The 19062-nt window shown below is 39.1% G+C and overlaps 3 protein-coding genes across 3 annotated transcripts; 2 read left to right on the forward strand and 1 right to left on the reverse strand.

Annotated features, from left to right (window-relative positions):
* The first annotated feature begins 5731 nt into the window (after positions 1-5731).
* LOC106656144 (TM2 domain-containing protein CG10795) lies at positions 5732-6986 on the forward strand. Its single transcript, XM_014376834.2, has 3 exons — positions 5732-6168; positions 6317-6398; positions 6473-6986. The coding sequence occupies exons 1-3, from the start codon at positions 5970-5972 to the stop codon at positions 6747-6749; spliced, it is 558 nt and encodes a 185-aa protein (XP_014232320.1). The 5' UTR covers positions 5732-5969; the 3' UTR covers positions 6750-6986.
* Positions 6987-7475: 489 nt separating this feature from the next.
* On the forward strand, positions 7476-9137 carry LOC106655974. The gene is made up of 3 exons (XM_014376583.2): positions 7476-7789; positions 7886-8079; positions 8256-9137. Exons 1-3 carry the CDS (start codon positions 7476-7478, stop codon positions 8618-8620), a joined length of 873 nt encoding a protein of 290 aa, XP_014232069.1. The 3' UTR covers positions 8621-9137.
* Positions 9138-9220: 83 nt separating this feature from the next.
* Positions 9221-17544, reverse strand: LOC106655973. Its single transcript, XM_023463430.1, has 18 exons — positions 17460-17544; positions 17293-17378; positions 16947-17208; positions 16016-16145; positions 15795-15946; positions 15445-15720; positions 14447-14758; positions 14253-14345; positions 13537-14176; positions 11319-11872; positions 11071-11249; positions 10861-11000; positions 10631-10780; positions 10461-10550; positions 10034-10388; positions 9761-9957; positions 9536-9682; positions 9221-9440 (listed from the first exon to the last, which is right to left on the reverse strand). The coding sequence occupies exons 1-18, from the start codon at positions 17533-17535 to the stop codon at positions 9221-9223; spliced, it is 4059 nt and encodes a 1352-aa protein (XP_023319198.1). The 5' UTR covers positions 17536-17544.
* Positions 17545-19062: the final 1518 nt, after the last annotated feature.

Consider the following 19062-nt stretch of genomic DNA (forward strand, 5'->3'; position numbering starts at 1 on the left):
TGAAGAACAATGCACGCTTATAGCCATGCCCTGATATTTAAATCGCTATTGTGCATAGAAGATGTATACTCAAAGAGCATCTGACAGTTTAAAAAGCATTTCAACGACTTTAACTCGAAGCGTTCTCGGTTAATCAAGTTTTTGTTCGCGAACGTTTCCAATTCAAATGGCCCCAATACTTTCGCTCGTTCCTTTTTTCTCGAGATAGAGCAAGAAACATCGACGCGGCGAGAAACTTTGCAATTAAATCTTTGCTCGCTGCAGAATCTCTCTGCCTCTCTCCCTCGCAACTCCTTTAATCGCCAAGTAAAAGCAATTAATTATCCGTAAATTGCTTTCTCCATAACATTTTTGCTAAGTTCGTTTCGACGATTCGCCGCAAGCTCAACTTTTAATGGGCTTATACACGGGAAATATGGCGCAACGTACCGGCCGAGGACCCGAATAAATGCGAGCCAACCGAGGAGAGCTGGAAAATATTCGCTCCCTCGCATTCACAATACAATACGTGCAGCCGGATTAAAAGTGCAATAATGTAAAGCAACGCGCTAAAATAATATCAAATAGGAATTTAAATAAATAAGCACGAGCGATTGAGAGAACATAATGAAAACGATCATATAAATCGGATTAGAACAAATTTATTTTGACAAGAGCACGTGACCCAACAAAAGCGTTTCTACCCCTAATCTACTTGGCACCTGCACCTGCTTTTTACACATACGCATACTCATATAAATATATATGGGTACAAACAGATGGAGCTGAAACCGACGGATTATATAATTCCTGAAAAGATTTTAAGCGCATGAGGATGCGACACTATGACAAAAGGATGAATAATTTAATGAAACGGAAAGGCGTTTTGAAAAATACTGATCGCTTTCTGTAGTCAGCGGGAGCGAATCTCTTGCATATTTCATATGCTTTGCCCCCACCTCTTGAGCGCTCGACATTCCCCCAAATAATATAGTTTCGAAAAATGAGAATACGACCCGCTTTTGTTTTACCACGAATAATTCCTGCTCTTTTTTCGTACGCTATGCGATCGATGGTACGCGAGAAGTTTCTGCAATCGATGACTTTTTTAGAATTAAAAAAAGCCTCTTCTGTAATGGTAATGAAAACGTTGCAGCGCGACCTTGACAGAGTATACGACAAGGAACGCGTGTAAGCGCTCGCTGATAAATCGCATTACAATAGATTTATTACGGCTGATAAAAGCATTTTGCTTTTCGCTTGCTAAGATAGCACGCGCGCGCGGCTCGATCGTGAGTTTTCTACGCGGAGAGTTATCATTTGTCATTGCCGTAGAATAATCTGTATAGCATTGAAAACCCCGCGCGTTTGATTTGGAATTAGAAAAGTTACAAATATTCCATCCGAGCGTTGATGCTTGAACTTAGGAGTAGCGCAATTGATACCTCGCTCTCGAGTGCGCTCGCTGTGCAAACGAAGCGATAAGTACAATAGATATTGACAATTTGTAAAAGATAAACTTTACGTAACGTAGCAAATGTCAAGGTAGTGAATATACTTCTGGTTATTTTCGGTAAAATCGTTAAATTCATTAAAAAATACTAAAAAAAGTAAATGAGCTAGAATACATCGTAGTTATAATAATGAAAGACCAATAGCCAACACTCACGGGATCCATATAAAGGGTCTAACTATGACGTATGAATCAAATTAATCCGACGTCTCGATGTACTAAAATCATACATTGAATCTTGTCCCTTTCACAAAAAGAGAGCATTCAAAATATGGTATTTATACGGCTTACGAATAGGTGTATAAGGTTTGCTTGCGCGCGTGCCAAGCCGCAGTGCGCGTGATAAACTACTCGATCGCGCCTTTTAAATGACCTCCTGATCCCCGCTCGTGACAAATCGTTCGCTTCGCATATAATGCACTTTCACGCCATATAACATCGCACAATAGACATAATAATGGTAGTACTAATATCTGCGATCTGTATACAGGCGAGAGAGAGTTTAGCGCGTCAACCCCACTCGTTATGTACGTCGCTTCTGCTGCTGCTGCTGCTGCCGCTGTTGCTGGCTACCCCTCCACGCGCCAACTATATTATGACCACTGATGTTGGTTAAAATGACCTGTTATGTCACGCACAAAGTCAAATATTAAGCTCTCGTATGCGTGTGTGTATATACGCGCACGAGCTCGTACCTTTTCCCTCTTTTTGAAAGTACACGCGCACACATAACAGAGCTAGTCAACATTGCCATTTTCGGGCGGGGTATTATATTCATAGGATATTTTCACGGAAAAACATCGTAAAAGTTTTGTCAGTCTGCATGATATACTACCGAAACGATCTCGTCCCAAACGGCATATATTACTCCATTCCATTCACGCACATTTCATAATATTGCTCGAGGGAGGCAAGTGCGGAGGGGGTGGAAGGATCCTTTCTAATAAATATTGATTTTGAGCGTTGTTCTAAAGGATGTGCTATATACAGCTAGCGCGCGCGCGTCCCGTTTTCGCAAGCTCGAGTTGGCTCAGAGACAATTTATTACCTTTCGGGATCGTGCTCGCGAATATATGCCATCATATGAATTTAATTTAATTTCGACAACGCACATAGTCAGTGCTCTTATACCATTATATTCAAAGTTTGGCTATATTATGAACACCGAATCATTTACGAGAATGGAAGAAATATTAATCCATTTTCCATTTTAATAATTTTGATGATAATGAAACAATCGTAAAAAAATAACTTGGCATTATACAGACGACATGAATTTTAACTCAAATGAAATGGGAAGTATCAACAGTTTTACTTAACTGCATCAACTTTTTTCTTTACTCGACAGAAAAGTCGTATCTCTTAGCTAGGGTCGTTTTCTTCTCAGAAACATACACGAAGCTTCCAATCAAAGCTAGTCCTTTGCTCTCTGTTTCTGTACATATAGATATACAAAAGTGCCGAGAATCATGCAATAGTGGCAGAACAACGAAGGGGCCAGCAAAGTTCCCGAAAGGACATAGTTGGCGAAGGAGCTAGCGAACAACAAAATGCCTTCTATTATGTACCCTCTTATAGCCTTTGCCGCACTGGCTGGCTCGCTGCTTGCCTACATATACCTCTTTCTTTTCCAGGCTATATATGTATACGCGAACCGACCCTCGCGAACTTTGGCGCTTAACAACGACGTTTATTCCATCTTCGATGCGCTAGACTAAATTCGATTCTCTTTTTCATTTATATACCATCCTAGAATATATTCGTTTCCGTCTTTTTTTCGCGCATAAATCCAAGACCTCGACGCTCGGAAAATGTATGAATAGAGATTTACGAGCTTGCAATTGTTTCCCAGACGCACGCGCTTATAGAAGATACAAAGACAATTGCAGCGTGTACGAGGCAGCAGCCAAAGAATAGAGTAAATGAAGCCTCCTAAATTTTCAACACCTTCCGGTTGTCGCTCCTTTCTCGCTCTCGTTCAGCTCGAGCCTCGATGTTTTCGTACTCCCCGTGCCATTCGTCTGCACAGGCGAGCTTTCTGGCTCGGTCGCGAGCACTACATCTCGCGTATATACACGTACATATAGACAGAATATCGCGGGGCGCGTAAGCTCACTCGGCTGCGCGCATCGCTAGTTCAACGCAGACACGGATAGAGACAAACGATGGCCGGGCCAATGAACTGACTCGTAGCTCGGCGAGGGGTAAACTCCGGGGCGTGGCCATCTCTCTCTCATCCGCGCCACGCGAAAGCTCGCGCCAACACAACGGGGGGATGAAAGTTGTTGCCTATCTATATCTCTGCGATATCTCTCTCTCTCTCTGTATTCGTGCGAGAGGAGGGTGAGGGCGCGATGATGCCCCCGGGCTGTAATATCATACCGCTAGGTGGATAAATAGACGCGCTCCGTCGCGTGCTGCTTTTCCTGTTGTGGATGAGCTTTTAATATATATCTATATCTATATGTACACGCAGCAGGCGTACACACCAGTAGCTATATAGTAATGCTGCTGCCACCGCCGCCACTACTGCTACCGCTGCTGCTGCGTTGCGAAAGCTCCCGCTCGATTGTTGACGCTCGAGCTTGTATGTGCCAAGGAAGCCAAAGAGAGGACCGACATTTTAGCGCACACACGCTGATGAAGCCGACAAAGGCCGAGGCATATTAGATACATTTTATACAGATATATAGTCCGCGTAACTCTACGTGTAAGCTTTTCTCCCTCTCTTTCTCGTTCTGTCTCTCTTCCAACTGTACGCGAATGTGTACGTGTGTTCGCACACGTCCTACCAGCTACTCCATAGTTCGACCGAAACTTCTCATGTATTTGCACACGTGACAAATGCATTAAAGCCAGCTCTATTTTCATTATTGTAAAATGTAACACCACACTGAGAAAAAAAATGAGCCTTCAATCGACTGAAAATTTCTTTTGGTGTACATTCGTATATTTTTACCGAAGAATTCAGATCCTTGATCTGAAGCTTTTGAATATTTTTCACATCAAGTACTATACATCAACATCGAAAAATGGAGTTTAAAATGTCATTTAACATTCATGTACTATTGTTTCCCACGTTACCAATTTAAGTATGTATTTCATTTTACTTTATTTATTATTATTATTATTTTTTTTTTTGAAAAGCAGTTTTGATAAGTTATGAATAGATAAAAATAAGGATATCCAAATCGTTGACTACAATTTTAGATGAAAAGCATACTTTTAGAGGAACTCAACATTAGATAAACTTTTTCTCAGATAAATCTGTACATATGATATAGAAAAATTTAAAGCATCATAAAAGACCAAAAACATATGGGTAAAATTCAATAATGCAGTTTTTTTCAACAAATTTTTGTATTTCAGAAGAAAGGTGTATGCCTTACGCACATTGAAGAATTTGACAGAAAAAATAGCATTCAAGTGGCCAAGGTATTTTCAAAAGGCACGAGTAAGCTATTCCAGGTTTTCTAGATAAAGAAAAAAGACCGTTCGGGCTCTCACTTGTACTCTCAGCATTTAAAACAAAGCAAGTGTGCGCAGCAGCAGCTCCGTAAAGCTTCTCTGCAGCAACGAAGACCGCAACGTTTCCCCAGGCCAAGATGACGGCCTTTTGAAAGCCCCGCGCCCCCGTACACGTATGCACAGAAGTTGCCAAAGGTAATAACGGGTAGTTATATGCATCAGCGTGTTTAATTGCCCGCACTGCTATTAGAGGCCTCGACAAACGCAAAATGGGGGAGGAGAGCGAGTCGCGTACGGAGGCGCTCTTGCTTCTCTGTGTACAGTCGCAAACTGCCTCGCGAGGCGTGAGTAATGCACATAAGATGAATAAGATCAAGGCTTTTTTTCTCTGCGTAACAGGGCCTCGAGTCTAACGCACAAACGGACTAACTCTAAATTACTTTTTTTGTTTCATTTTTTGCGAGAACTATACGTCGCACGAGTTTCTGTTTTGCCGATTTGTTTCAAAAACTTGATTATTTCAATAATTAAGCTTTTAATTAATTCATCAAATCACAATCAGAGTAGTCAAATAATCAGAAAATTGTTAAGAAACAGATATTTCAAATTTAAATAATGAAATCATGAATTTTTTGCTAGGCAGAAGCTCCAAGTTTTCTTAGATATTTGCGCCATCTACAGCTGCTAAATCTAAATTTACCCGCATGAAAAACAACCAACCTTATCGACTTGACAAGGATATAATGAGCCTTTTGGCAGTGTAGCACGACTCATCTGATCGAACTTTACACTTTCATTTCATATCAACATCGTGCCAACAAACACAATGAAAACGAAGAGGAAAATCTAAGTTTATTGCATTTGAAAATGCCGTTTAGAGTTCAATAATTCATTTAAAGTATCTTTAAGGATAAGTGTAAACAATCAAGATAGTGTGCTTATCAAATGTTAAAACAACATTCACAAGCATAAAATAAATTTGTTCAAGAGAGCAATGTGACATGTTAAAATGAAACAACTAATTGAATCTTGTTTGTTTTTCTTACTACTGCTATGCATTCCATTAAGCATTGGTGCAGTATACAGCTATGAAATTGACTGCAATAACTTGCGGATGGGACAATATATTTGTCCACATCCACATTACGACTTCATAGATCCTAAAACGCAACAACCTAAAGGATGTACCAAAGCGAACAAAGCCAAAGGTAAGACTAGCTATTTTAAATATAATGTACATTACTTAAACATAACCTGTAACTGTAAACATAATTTCAAACAAAATATTTCAAATATAAACTTCTATATTCTTATCCATATTTCAATTTTATTCATTAATCAAAAATATTTTATCAGTATTATGCCAAGCTGCCGAGGGTCTGAAATGCAGTGAAACTCTAAATGATACCTTCAAAAAAGACATACCTTGTAAATGGACGTAAGTAGTATCTTCTCTTCTAAAATGTATTATTTTATATATCGTCAATTCATAAATCAATTTTAATTTTGCAGTAATGGCTATTCGTTTGAAACATCACTATTGCTATCAATATTTTTAGGAATGTTTGGCATCGATAGATTTTACTTGGGATATCCAGCAATAGGCTTACTCAAATTAAGTACTTTAGGATTTCTTTTTTTAGGACAGTTTTGTGATGTAATATTAATAGCAACTCAAATTGTTGGACCCGCTGATGGTTCACATTATATAATGCCTTATTATGGAGCTGGAGTGACAATAGTGAGAAGTGATAATTTTACATACAGAGTACCTCAACCTGATTGGTGACATGAAATGTATTTTTAAGTTTTTATAATTTTTTACTTTGGTCAAAAAACTTAACTTTTTGAATTAAGCTTGATGTAAAAATGGAAAGAAGTTTGTGTTAAAGATATTCTTATAAAAAGATTGTGAAAATGAAAAGTATATTAAGATAAACAGTTTATGAGTATTCTTCTAAGAATATCCATCAATATTATTATATGATTTTTTACAGTGCTATAAATGTTTTATTACAGTTATGCTAGCGCAATTTTTCTCAAATGTAAATAATTATTGTTATAAATAAATCAATCATATCATTAACTCGCATTAATTTTCAAATGAGTACGCAATATTGAAAGTGACATTACCTGATAAGAAAATAATTGCAAACCTCTTCAAAAAATTGTTTAGAAGACAAAAATGAATAACCATGATTATGAACATTACAATTACAATTTAATAAATAATTGCAAGAATTTTTAAAATAATTATAATTTGGTTATGAATAATTTTAATATTAAAAATACTCACTTATGAAAAGCGTCTCATGAAAATTTGAAAGCGACGTTCCATCCATTGTTTAACCTTATTCAATACACAAGAGCTACTTTCTACTCTATTCAAGTGTGTATAAGAATGATCTCTTGAAGGGTCAACTGTATTGCAAAAAAATTGAAAGACACTTAACGTTAACACCTAAAAGTGCAGCGAAACGCCGCCAACTCGATACACTATTAACAGTCACGAAAAATGTCAGCGACCGTTACACCGGTAAAAGGTACACGAAAAACCTACAGCTTCGCCGAACGCGAGCTCTTAGTGAATCTCATCTACAAATATCTGATCAACAACAGCGAAGAAGAGAGAAATGATAATTCCGATGCAGCTCCGTCCACGTCGGGCACATCGGCCACCGTCAAGCGCAAGTCCCTGTGGGCGCAACTGACCGATGAATACAATTCGCAAGTCGGTGCAGAAAATACGAGATCCTGCATACAATTGCGTCGCTGCTGGGAGAATATGAAAACTCATCAGAAAAAATATCGCGAAGAAGAGAGTAAAAAGTTAGTGCAAAGTTATGAATCGTGCGATTCGGTGGTTTTTTTTCTATTACATGCAATACAGTTCTAACGTTCGTTTTTTTTAATGATCGTTCGCAGAGCCGCGGAAAAAAGCACATCGTCACAGGCGACGGCGACCGATTGTACAACGTCGCAACCGTCTGCTGTTGGCGGTACAAATTCATCCCTCAACGGTGTTGCACTGAGTCAACCGAGTGATTCTTCCGTCCCGGTCCCAATGAAGCTCCTGATAGAGTCGCAAGATGGGTTGGAGACGGATGATACGAAAAATGGTAATGCATTTCTTTTATTTTTCTATACAAAATTTTATTAATTTAATACAAAATGATACACTTCAAATAAGGCATACATTTTCATAAAGTACACTTTAAGACATAATTAATAACCTCAATTGCAAACAATCGTTTGTAGTTTCGTCAAATTCAATATTGTCGCATTCTCTTTCTAGACTTGTTAAAAATCGAAGATGAGAAACAAATGCTGGACGAAACGGCCGACGAAGAGCTCGAGTCTTTTCGGATGAAATACGCGCACAAGAGAAAATTCGTCTCGCCGAAATCCAAAATCCCGCAGAAGCAGCCGAAAATTCAAAAGGCTTACAAGACGAAAAAGAGCAATAACGAGATGCACGAGTACACGATGTCGGAGGCACAGTTGAAGCTCGATACCGCGGCTATACTAAAGGAGGAGGCTAAATTGAGACTCGAGGAAGCGGAATACAAAAAAGAGGAGGCGAAAATGCGAATGATCTGTGCCTCGTACAAATTGCAAAAATTAAGGGAAGAGTATGAAAGCGCGATAGAGGCTGATTAGTGTATATTTTCGAAATTTCTTCTGTAAGGGCGTTGCCTTAATTGTCGTACTGTTATTTATTTATTGAGTTTATTTGTGCCACGATATTTATGAATTATTTATTAAACATTATTATTAAATGTAATATAATACGTTATAAAATACATGACATAATGCCCGAAAAGGCTAACAAATACAAAAAAGATATCTATAATTGTTTACAATTTACAAATGCATAGTTATAGCAAAACATGGATTACCATGCTTGTCTTTATTACTCTAATAATTAAAAGTAGGATTGAAAAACAGTTTAATGAGTAATACAGGCTTAGAAACGAATATTATTCAATAAATATTTTGTCTGTGTTCTTAAGTAAACATATTCTTCAAAATAATAATTATTATAATGGTAAGTATTTGATTATGTAACTATACTAAAATTTACAAAAAATTATTGCATATCCAAAATGTCATATTGCATCTCGTTTAAAATATTGCATTTGATCGAAAGCAATAAACATTCGATCGATACTCTCAGATGAAATCAGGAAGATAACATGCACTCTATTCATGTTGAGAAAAATTACACATTCATTAAGTTATCTAAGAAACTTAAAAAAATCACATCGTGTTTGGATTTTCGCTCCGTGAGTCTTCTTTAGCACTAGTGTTACCATTACGGCCTCGGGTGGTTTTTTTCACCGGTACCTCGAAAAGCGACGGATCGGTATAGATCGGTTCGCTCGGGTCAACGATCGATCGACGGCTGCCCGATGCTCCGGCCAAAGTGGTAGTCGACAAGGTGCGCTGGCCCATCATCTGGCCCAGCGATCTCAGCGGGCTAATTGTTTTTAAAAGTGAAAATCAAAATCGCTGATTATTTATAAGGTGATCGGTATCCGAGCAAGGCTTTATGAAAAATCATGCAAGACTTACGACGAGCCGCTGGGACTCGGACGGAGACCCGTTCGTAGGAATGAAAAATTATTGCTCCGCGTGCTGTATAGGTCTTCGGAATTCCTACTATGATTCGATAATCTATCAACTTTTTTATTCTTTACTATCACACAGTGCACGTATTTCCTAAAAAATGTTTAGCGTAAAATTTATACCCACTATTAACAATTTTTCAATGAGTAAGAGGCATGAACATTGGAGTACCTGTAAATTATTATCGTCAGCAACACTATCGATATCAATAGGGAGACAAGAACTACTACAGCAACTATAAGTCCGTAATATTCATTAGGAGTAATGCAAACAGTGTTGACGACAGGTGAAATGTGTTTTTCAGCAACAGTATCGACCTCGGCTACGTCATTGATTGAATTTTCTATATCGAATCTTGAATCCAGGACCTGTAAATAATATTTCAATGAATGGCGTTGAATCGACAAATGCTGGTGAAATAATAATCATTAGCACAAAAATTACTTCTATCATTTCTTGAACGAATTCCTGCTCTTCGTCGTCTTTTTTGTCCTCGGTATCAGTTCCATTACCGCTGCCTTCGCCCTCGTAAAGTTCGGTTGTGCTACTAAAGTCAGTTGAGTTGCCGCCACTATCTTCACCTTCTATGGATCGCTTCTTTCGTCCGTAAGACGGTTCGCTTCTACCTGCGGCCGACGAGCAGAAAGCCGGTTGACAGCCATCTCTGCAGGTACGAACCGTCGCCTCGAATACCAAGAAATTCGATTCAGGAATCTTGAAGGCGTTGAAACGTGCCTCGAGGCTATCACCTTCTCTCAGTCGGTCCAAGCCAGGGAATACGTAATTATCAACCGGGCACCTGTTGTCAATTGAATTAGATGAATGCATAGAATCACGTCACTCCAGGATCATAATTGTAAAGGCGACTTACCCGTATCGGTCGATTAATTGAACGCTACGGCCAGAATAAGGATCGCGAGCAACAACATTCGTGGCGAAGATGTCTGCTGGGTAGCTATAACTGTAAGAATAAAAATCAAAATCGTAAGCAATTTTATTCATTTTATTTTATTTTTCTAATGCTTTATCAAATTCACTTACCCATCTTGAGCTTCCAATCTAAATGTCAATGGATCTCCAACGGCAATGGTAGTTGTGGGTCGTCCTTGATAAAGAATCAGCAATCTTATACGTGAGCTCAGGGTGTTTTCTGCTGGAAGATATTCTATCGGTATCGGAGAGCCGGATCTGCTAAAAAATGAGCGACTATGTAAGATAATTCTTTATTAATTAAACATTTAAAGTTAAAATCAAATTCATTTAATGGATACCCAGCGCCAATGTATCCCGAGGTTACAACAGCTTCATCTGGACCTCTGAACAAGCAAGTCAAATTGAATCTTTTATCCCTGCCAGTTTGCACGTAGTCGGAAAATTGTACCACTACGATGTTGGTCATTGTATCGCCGTACTAAAGCCAAGATCAAATATTGTATTCAAAAATCTTCGGTAAACAATGTTTTACGGTGAATAAAACTTACTCTTTGAGTTCCACACTCTGGATAACCTTGGGCTCCACTTATTCTCAAGACATTAACGGTGCCACCATTTCCTCTGAAGAAGCATCGATCGTAGTACCCGTACGTATATATTCTGCCGATGAAGCCTTCGGGTGTTCTTAGTGTAAATTCCATACCATCTTCGTTGCAGACTTGACTTACTGCAAATAAATGTAATTTTTCAACTGTAAGATTCATTCATTTAATTTAATCGAGTGCATTTCCCTTACCATCGAGACACTCGTCACCTCCTTGTCTTCCATTATTCCTTTCGTAAAAGTCATAATCCGAGCTCGTATCGTAGTAAATTGGATTACCCATATCCATGTCTCTAGAATCTCTGTCACTCAATTCACAATTGTCTCTCTCGGCACCGAATAGCGCCGCGTAGGGCCTGAAGTTGAACGACCTGCAGACGAAATCTCGGGCGTCGGCGCATTCGCGCTCGCACTGTTGCAAGGACGACGCGGTCGTGTAGCGCCTAACGAACGGTTTGCGCACGCGAGTGCCCTGGCCGACTTGTCGGAAATTTTCTTGTTCATCGCACCGCGAGACCAGGGGCGGTCGGCCTATTATGGGCCCTCCTGTATTTCCGAAAGGACGAGTTTGATAAACGCCTCCTTCGCCTATGTAACCCCCTCCGACGATGGATCCATCGTCGTAAGCATTCGTCCCTAAGGCATTTCCGCCGACCGGTGGTCGTGGTCCGTAGGGACTGCTGCCACTTAGAATTGGATGAATCGGACGTTCCCCGTATTCTTTACCCGTATACCCTCCTGGATACCTAAGCGCCCAAAAATAGTTTAGTGTGTTTAAAATTAAATAAGGTCAACGTGGGTATTTTCGCTCATGTCTCTATATTCGCTCAATAATTTAATATTAAAAATCTAATTTAACACAAAATTTTTTTTTTAAATTGATCGTATTGAGCTGAGCATGTTTAACATAAATTTATTATTTAAATAATGGTATTAAGTTTTGATTTCATGTAAAAATTGAATTCAAAGTTGAGCGAAAATAGGGGCTTAGCTGAGCGAAAATACCCACATTGACCTTATATTAATGGCTCACATAACATGAAAGCTTCCCGTGAAATCTTTTAAGAAAGTTTTCCATGAAAGATTCCAGAAAGTTTCCAGAAAGTTTTTTTTAGCTTCCCAGCAGCATACAGGAAAAGCTTTCATTAAATCTTTTCGGAAGTTTCCCGAAAGGTTGCAAGAAAGATTTCATAGAATATTTTTTGAAGGTTTCATCAAAACGTTTGGGAAGTTTCCCTAATCCTTCCCGGGATGCTTCCATCAAACCATTATAGAAGCATCAATAAAAGCTTGAAGAAAGCTTTACGGAAACTTGTGAGGAAATTTCAGGATGCTTTTTAGAAAGTTTTCATGGATTCTTTTGCAAAGTTTTCTGAGAGGTTACAAAAAATGTTTCTCAAATTATTTTTTGAAAGTTTCATTTAAAATTTCAGGAAGCTTCCCTAATCTTTCCAGGGATGCTTCCATGAAACTATTCTAAAAGCATCAATAAAAGCTTGAAGGAAGCTTCACGGAAACTTTCGAGAAACTTTCAGGAAACTTTCCAGAAATATTCCATGAAAACTTCCATGAAAACTTGAAAGTTTTCTGAAAGGTTGCGAGGATGGATTCATAAGTGAGCGTTTCATTGAAGCTTTCAGGAAAATTTCCTAGAAATTTTTATGAAAGTTTTCTGAAAGGTTATTTCGAAAGTTTCAGTGAAACTTTCAAAAAGCTTCCTAGATACTTCCGAGCAAGTTTTTAGCTTCATAAATCGCCAACAGGTGGCATATATACATAAATTTATCGAACTCACTAGTAGATAACAGGAAATTTTTATACAAGTACTCCTCTCCTTCTTGATTGCTAATTTGTAAACTGTTATATATTCGTATAATTTTCTAAAGTTCTTTTGACGAATACTCAGTTATTCGAGGATATGTTAATTTGTGAACTTTAGGATAAATTAATTATCTCATTCGTGATTATCAACCTCCGCTTCGCCTCGGATAATAAATTACACGTGATCTGAGACTTTCCAGTTTTTTACTCCCTAGGTGCAAAATATACTATTTAAAACCCTTTTAAATGACTTTCAAGAAAGGTCTCTGAAAATTTTCATGAAATCTCTTAGGAATCTTTCATGAAAGCTTTCTGTGATAATTTGAGTGCGGACATTTTCTGCGAAAAAACCTTACCAAAAAACTTACGAGAATTAGTTCAGGAAACTTTCAAGAAAGCTCTCTGGAAATTTCCATGATATCTCTCAGGAAACTTTCAAGAAAGTTTTCTGAGACCATTTGGTCACGGACATTTTCAGCTTCTTGAAAGCTTCCATGAACGCTTCCTGGTAGATTCCAAAACTTTCTTGGAAACTTCCGAAATGCTTTCAAGAAGCTTTCATGCTATGTGGGGGGATTCATGCTCGTACCTGGAATCACCATACGGATAGTTGACATCTTTATCAGGATATCTGTCTGGTATTCTGTTTCCCTCTATTCCAGTTGGATATCGATCTGCCGAGTCCTCCGGCAAAGGATATCTATCCAAGGGTGATCCAACAGGTGGTTGTGGATATCTGTCGTCCGCTGGAGGAAATCCAGTTGATCCAACAGGGAATCGTTGAGATGGAAGGGATGGATATTTGTGAATGACCGCCGGAAAACGACTTCCCATTCCAGGTCTAACTTGAGGTGGTGGTGGTGATTGAGGCCTCATCGGATACCGTCCCCTCATCGGGTAACGCTCGTCGGTGTTCGGGTAGCGATCCATGGGGTAGCGATCCATGGGGTAACGATCGGGATAGCGATCAGGATAACGATCGTGGACTGGTGGGTAACGATCCATTGGATGTCGATTCGGAGGTGGTGGATACCTGTCCCCTCCTGAGTATCGATCGTCTGGGTAGCGATCGGGACCCGCTGGTGGATAGTATGGTCTCGAAGGATGACGATCGTCGTTGGGATAGTAATTGGGGTAAGGGTACCGGTTGCCTGGAATTGGATATCGGTCGGGATAGCGATCACCCCCTTTACTGTTTCCTGTTGGATATCCTGGATCGTCTGGATAGCCTGAAGGAAGAAAAATACTCGGTTAGCTCTTTTTCGAGTCGATAAAACTCGAGCGCGATCTATGAGTATGCATTACCTGGTCGTCCCAAAAACGGTCGACCGTGTTTCGTATCTTGACCCAGCGGATCAGGTCTCGATCCCGAACCTCCATCACCGTCTAAGTATTGATCTGAGATGTTTAAATATACCAATGCAACTTATTTATAATAATGCTAAACTCTACGTTTTTATTAAATTTTTTTGGGCATTTCAAAAATGTCCAAAACTTACGCATCAAGTTTTCATAATAATCGTAGTCAGCATCATAGATAATTCTGTGGCCGTCCTTCTGATTGAAACGACTCAACCTGCAGGTTCTGTAGTGCTCCGAGTAGACAGCCGATCTACACTGGAAACTCGTCTGTCTCAGACACTCGTCTAGGCACTCGCTCAAACTCCTGCCGGTAATCTCCGAATGGAACTCGCCACTTAGTCGCGAGTTTCGAAAACGTTGAAAGGCCGTGTCGGGACGGCGACCGTCGGAAAACAAATGCGACGAGACACTATTGTCCGGATACTCGGAGCCTCGTGCTATAGACGGATCTGGGTTTCGTAAGCGAGTTTTGTTACGCCAGGCTCGTTATTTACACTTTTTACATGTTTTTCATTGTATATATAGTATTTACATTCGATGCGTTAGATGCTTGTGCTTCGAGCCGGCTTATTACGGTTTTGTGGTTATATGCTTCAGTGCCGCTAAGCTTGCATTGTGATATGAAGAGAAGAAAGATTGATGCAAAAAAGTGTAACTCCAATGAAACGAAAAGAGCGTGCAATAATAACAAAAGAAGATACCTGATAAGAAACAATTGAGTCGACGTTGGGTCACGCATTCCGTTGTGTTTTAAATTCATTACATCAAGTGGTAGGAAAAGTAGTTGCTAGTGTGCCAGGACATCGTATTACTTTCCACCTGGCGTTATCTCAGTTTATTTTTTGCAATAACGGCAAGTTGTTGGTGAAAAATAACGTCAAAAAGTGCATAAGGCTTTTTCAAACAGCATATTAAGTTTAGATTGTCTACAGCTGTTAAGTCGGCTAAAGTGCGTGGGCGCAAATGTAATAATAATTTCGAAATAAAGCGTGCAAAAGTTTGATAAGTTTCAAAATGATAAAGAACTTTTATCAAGAAATTGAATTTGTGATTGGTGGAAATGAAAAGTAGAAAAAATGTGTCAATAGTAAAATGAAGCGAAAAGCATAATGAAAAAAAATGAAAATTAACTCACGGTTGTCCAAGCAAACTAGATCGTAAAAGTGATAACTGGGACTGCTGCTGATGCCAATATCATCTCTTTGCGAGACCGAGTCCTCCTCAGATATGACGCACTGGCGGGTTTGCTCGTCGTACTCGACGCTCCGACAGAAGTACTTTTCTGCCCTCAAGCAAAGCGCTTGACACTCGTCGAGGGTCAAATTCGTATAAATGTCCACTTCAAACGGACCGCGCAGACGTTTGTTCTCTTCTTTTATAAATACTGCCAAGCCGTCGCAGCGATGCTCGGCTTGAGGTGAAACAGAAAAATACTTTCGTTCATATTTTGATGCTCTTTAATTGCCAGCGAGCTATTTGTATTACCGTTCAAACACGTGTTTTCTAAATATTCCGAATTCGCGCTGTCCTCGAGTAGATCAGGGTGAGTTCTTCTTGTAAAACGACTCAATTGGCAGCTTCGCTGAGAAACATCGTAAGTAGCTGAACGACAAACGAAACTATACTCGTTGAGACATCTAAAAACAGAAATACGTGTTGGAGAATATCATACTGAATTAAGCTATATGTAGTTTCATAAATTTTACCGATCTTCGCATTCGGTTCTATTAGCTGCTGTGACTTCCTTGATGTCGGTCGCTGGCAATTTCAATTTTTTTCGCGAATGTCTCTCGAAAGCGTAACGTCTGTTAGGACATTCCCTCTCTATTCGACTCGCTAGAAAAAATAAAATAATTCATCGAAGTCAAAAACGCGTAAAAATTTCGAAAAAATCCATTTCTATTCTAAAAATATCGGGGCAGCTGCTTCGTTATGCGTAGTGACGCCTGCGGAAAATTCGAGTATCGGCAATAGGCTCGCGCGCGTACGTAATGAGTTACGAGGCATCGACGCGTGACCCAGCGTGTGCACTCGCGCCTTTCATGAGCACGTTCGTACATTACATTACGACTGCCCTTCGTTTGGCCTTTGTCGATAGTCCGTGTACTCTCCTGCGCCCGAGTTTGTGTGTTTTGTTAGTGAAAAATATGAATTCGTTAATTTGGTTGAAATTCACCGGATGCGGATTGACCCATAAAAATCTCCACAAAACAGGATAATTGCCCGCGGATTACTTCATCGCCGCAAAATTTGAATGATTATTATCAATACATTGTGACGATGCTCGCGCGTATACAAAGCCGAGAGAAATATTATTTTCAGGACTGGATTAATTGACCGAACGCACGAGTCAGTGGATTATCAAACAATGGCTTTTTCAAATTGCACGCGCAATTCGAAATAACAGCAGTTACGATGAGAAATACGTGTGGCTCAGCGGAAACGAGAAAAAAAATCGCGTGGATGATTTGAATGGTCATATTGCTGATACAAGTATTTCATAAGAGCAGAACAAAGGTGTCTTTAAATTCAATCTGATTTGATGAACTATACGGCAAATATTTTTGTTTCCCCTCGACAATAACGATTTTATGCGCTAATAAAGAGAAAAAAAGAAGTTGAAAAGAAGCAGCTCACAAGTCAGGCATATCTCGGTGAAGTGAACGCTGTTGGGTACCATCATCAAATTGCCGATGCCCTCGGGTTGGGCTTGCTCGGAGCTCAAGTAACACGTGCTCTCCTCGTACTCGGCCGCGCCGCTGAACGACGCTATCCTGCTGCCGGGCTGAAAGTCGAAACTCGCGCAAGCTCGCACCAAATTGTTCGTCGCCGTTCTGTCGCGCAAACAAAGCTCTTGGCACTTCTCCAACACCCGAAAGGGTGGTGCCGAATCTCTCACCTGTAAAGCGCAGAAAAGTAAAATGCTTGGAATCGTACATGCTCTGAAAAAATAGGGGTTCATCGATGTAGCGCGCGAACTTACCACTTCGTCGTCGAACCCTTGCAGTTGTTGGTCCGGTAGCCTTTCGTAAACCACTCGACCCGCGCCCCCGTTGCACGTCGTCTGTGCTGTAAGCATCAAAAGTATGAAATTTTATCGAACCTGCTCTCGTGCGAGTGTCCGGCAAACGTCGATGGATCGAAACTAACCATTGGCGAGCATTTTCAAAACCGTGAGAACAGTAATAGCTTGGACCATGCTGAACATATTATGGATCCTTCTCATTTTGAATTCTGATAACGGGTATCATCAAGTAGTCATGTCACTCGCAGTGGGACTGAAATGCATGATAATGTAATTCAAGTTTATACTCCGTGCAATAATTGAACAATGAAGTCTGCTATTCATTAAATGAACTTTTTCAGACGAATGACACACTTTGATTTCTATCTAAACGTCGAACTGCTTTTGTGAGGCCTCTGACAATTGTGCGCGCGTTTGTATTTATTCCAACATAGCTTATGCGTGCATCAAATGAACTTTGATTCATTTTGTAAAAATAACAGTTGAATGAATTTGAATAAGTGTGGAAATCGGGTTTTTTCTAACTCATCTCAATAGAATCGTCAAAATATGCTACGTTTTGTGACTTATTAAACCTTAGCTCGTTTAGCGTACTAAAAGATAAATAAAAATTAAACTTTTCATTTAGAATTTTAAATATCACAGCTCTATCAAATATTAGAAATAATTGAAATCAAGCCCTTCATAACATTTATTCATGTAAAAATTAACCTTTTTTATTTTATTCAAAAATATTTTCATGTAATTTTAAGAAATTTTGTAAATATTTAAAAATTGCTGTACTCTTTTTAAATGTCACTCTTATTTTTCAAATGCAAATATGAGAAGTAGGTGATTAATATTATTATTATGAGCTTACCATGACTTAGAGATCCTGAAAATCGAATACGAAATTCGTCGTATCATTTTGAGATCAGATGTTTCAAAATTCAATATTTTCTTTGATCGAACTTGTCACACACTCTTGTGCATGAAATCTTATATCAGAAAAATAGTGATCAAGCGTTATAAACAATTTTAAAAACAATCGGACAGCAACTACGCGCTTGTGAACGTTCACCGAGCTGATTTCAAAGTTGACTGTGCATGTGTGTCGCGACACGAAGTGCGAATTGAAGGGACTTTGAAAAACTCGCCGTGACACACAGACATTCGATGCCCCCATCCGATGCTGCTGGATTAATATAGTGCTATGCACACGCGTATGAAGCAAAAAAAATGGTGTTATACTTCCGCTGCTGAATAATGAGGTGTAGTGCTATTTTACAGCGACATTCCGGAATTTCTCTTTTGCTCGTAAAATGTTTGGGTATTGGATTTTCATCAATGTGCGCGCAAAGTACTGAGTCAATGTTCAATGTAACGAGGTACTAGGTCATTATCACTCGAAAAATTATTCGTAAATTTCAAATAAATTTGATTGACGTTTGTACCGAAAAATTCAATTGAAAAATATCTTAACCTTTTAAATTGGAATTATTTCAAAATAACAAAAGTTACTCTAAATGAACACGATTTTTATAAGAAAAATAAAGAACCAATATTGAAATTAACGAAAATATATTTTATATTAGAATATTGTTGATTTAGATACTCATGTTAAAAAAATGCTTGAAAAATACAAAATTATAGTGTATTGAGAACAATAAGGCAAGCGCGTTAAAAATTCTTCGCACTTTCATTCTTTCTTCGGGTAAGCTTTAGTTTAAAAGTTACCGCTAGTTGGCA

The sequence above is a fragment of the Trichogramma pretiosum genome, unplaced genomic scaffold (genome assembly GCF_000599845.2).
Source record: "Trichogramma pretiosum strain Unisexual culture from Peru unplaced genomic scaffold, Tpre_2.0 scaffold72, whole genome shotgun sequence".
Taxonomy (NCBI): domain Eukaryota; kingdom Metazoa; phylum Arthropoda; class Insecta; order Hymenoptera; family Trichogrammatidae; genus Trichogramma; species Trichogramma pretiosum.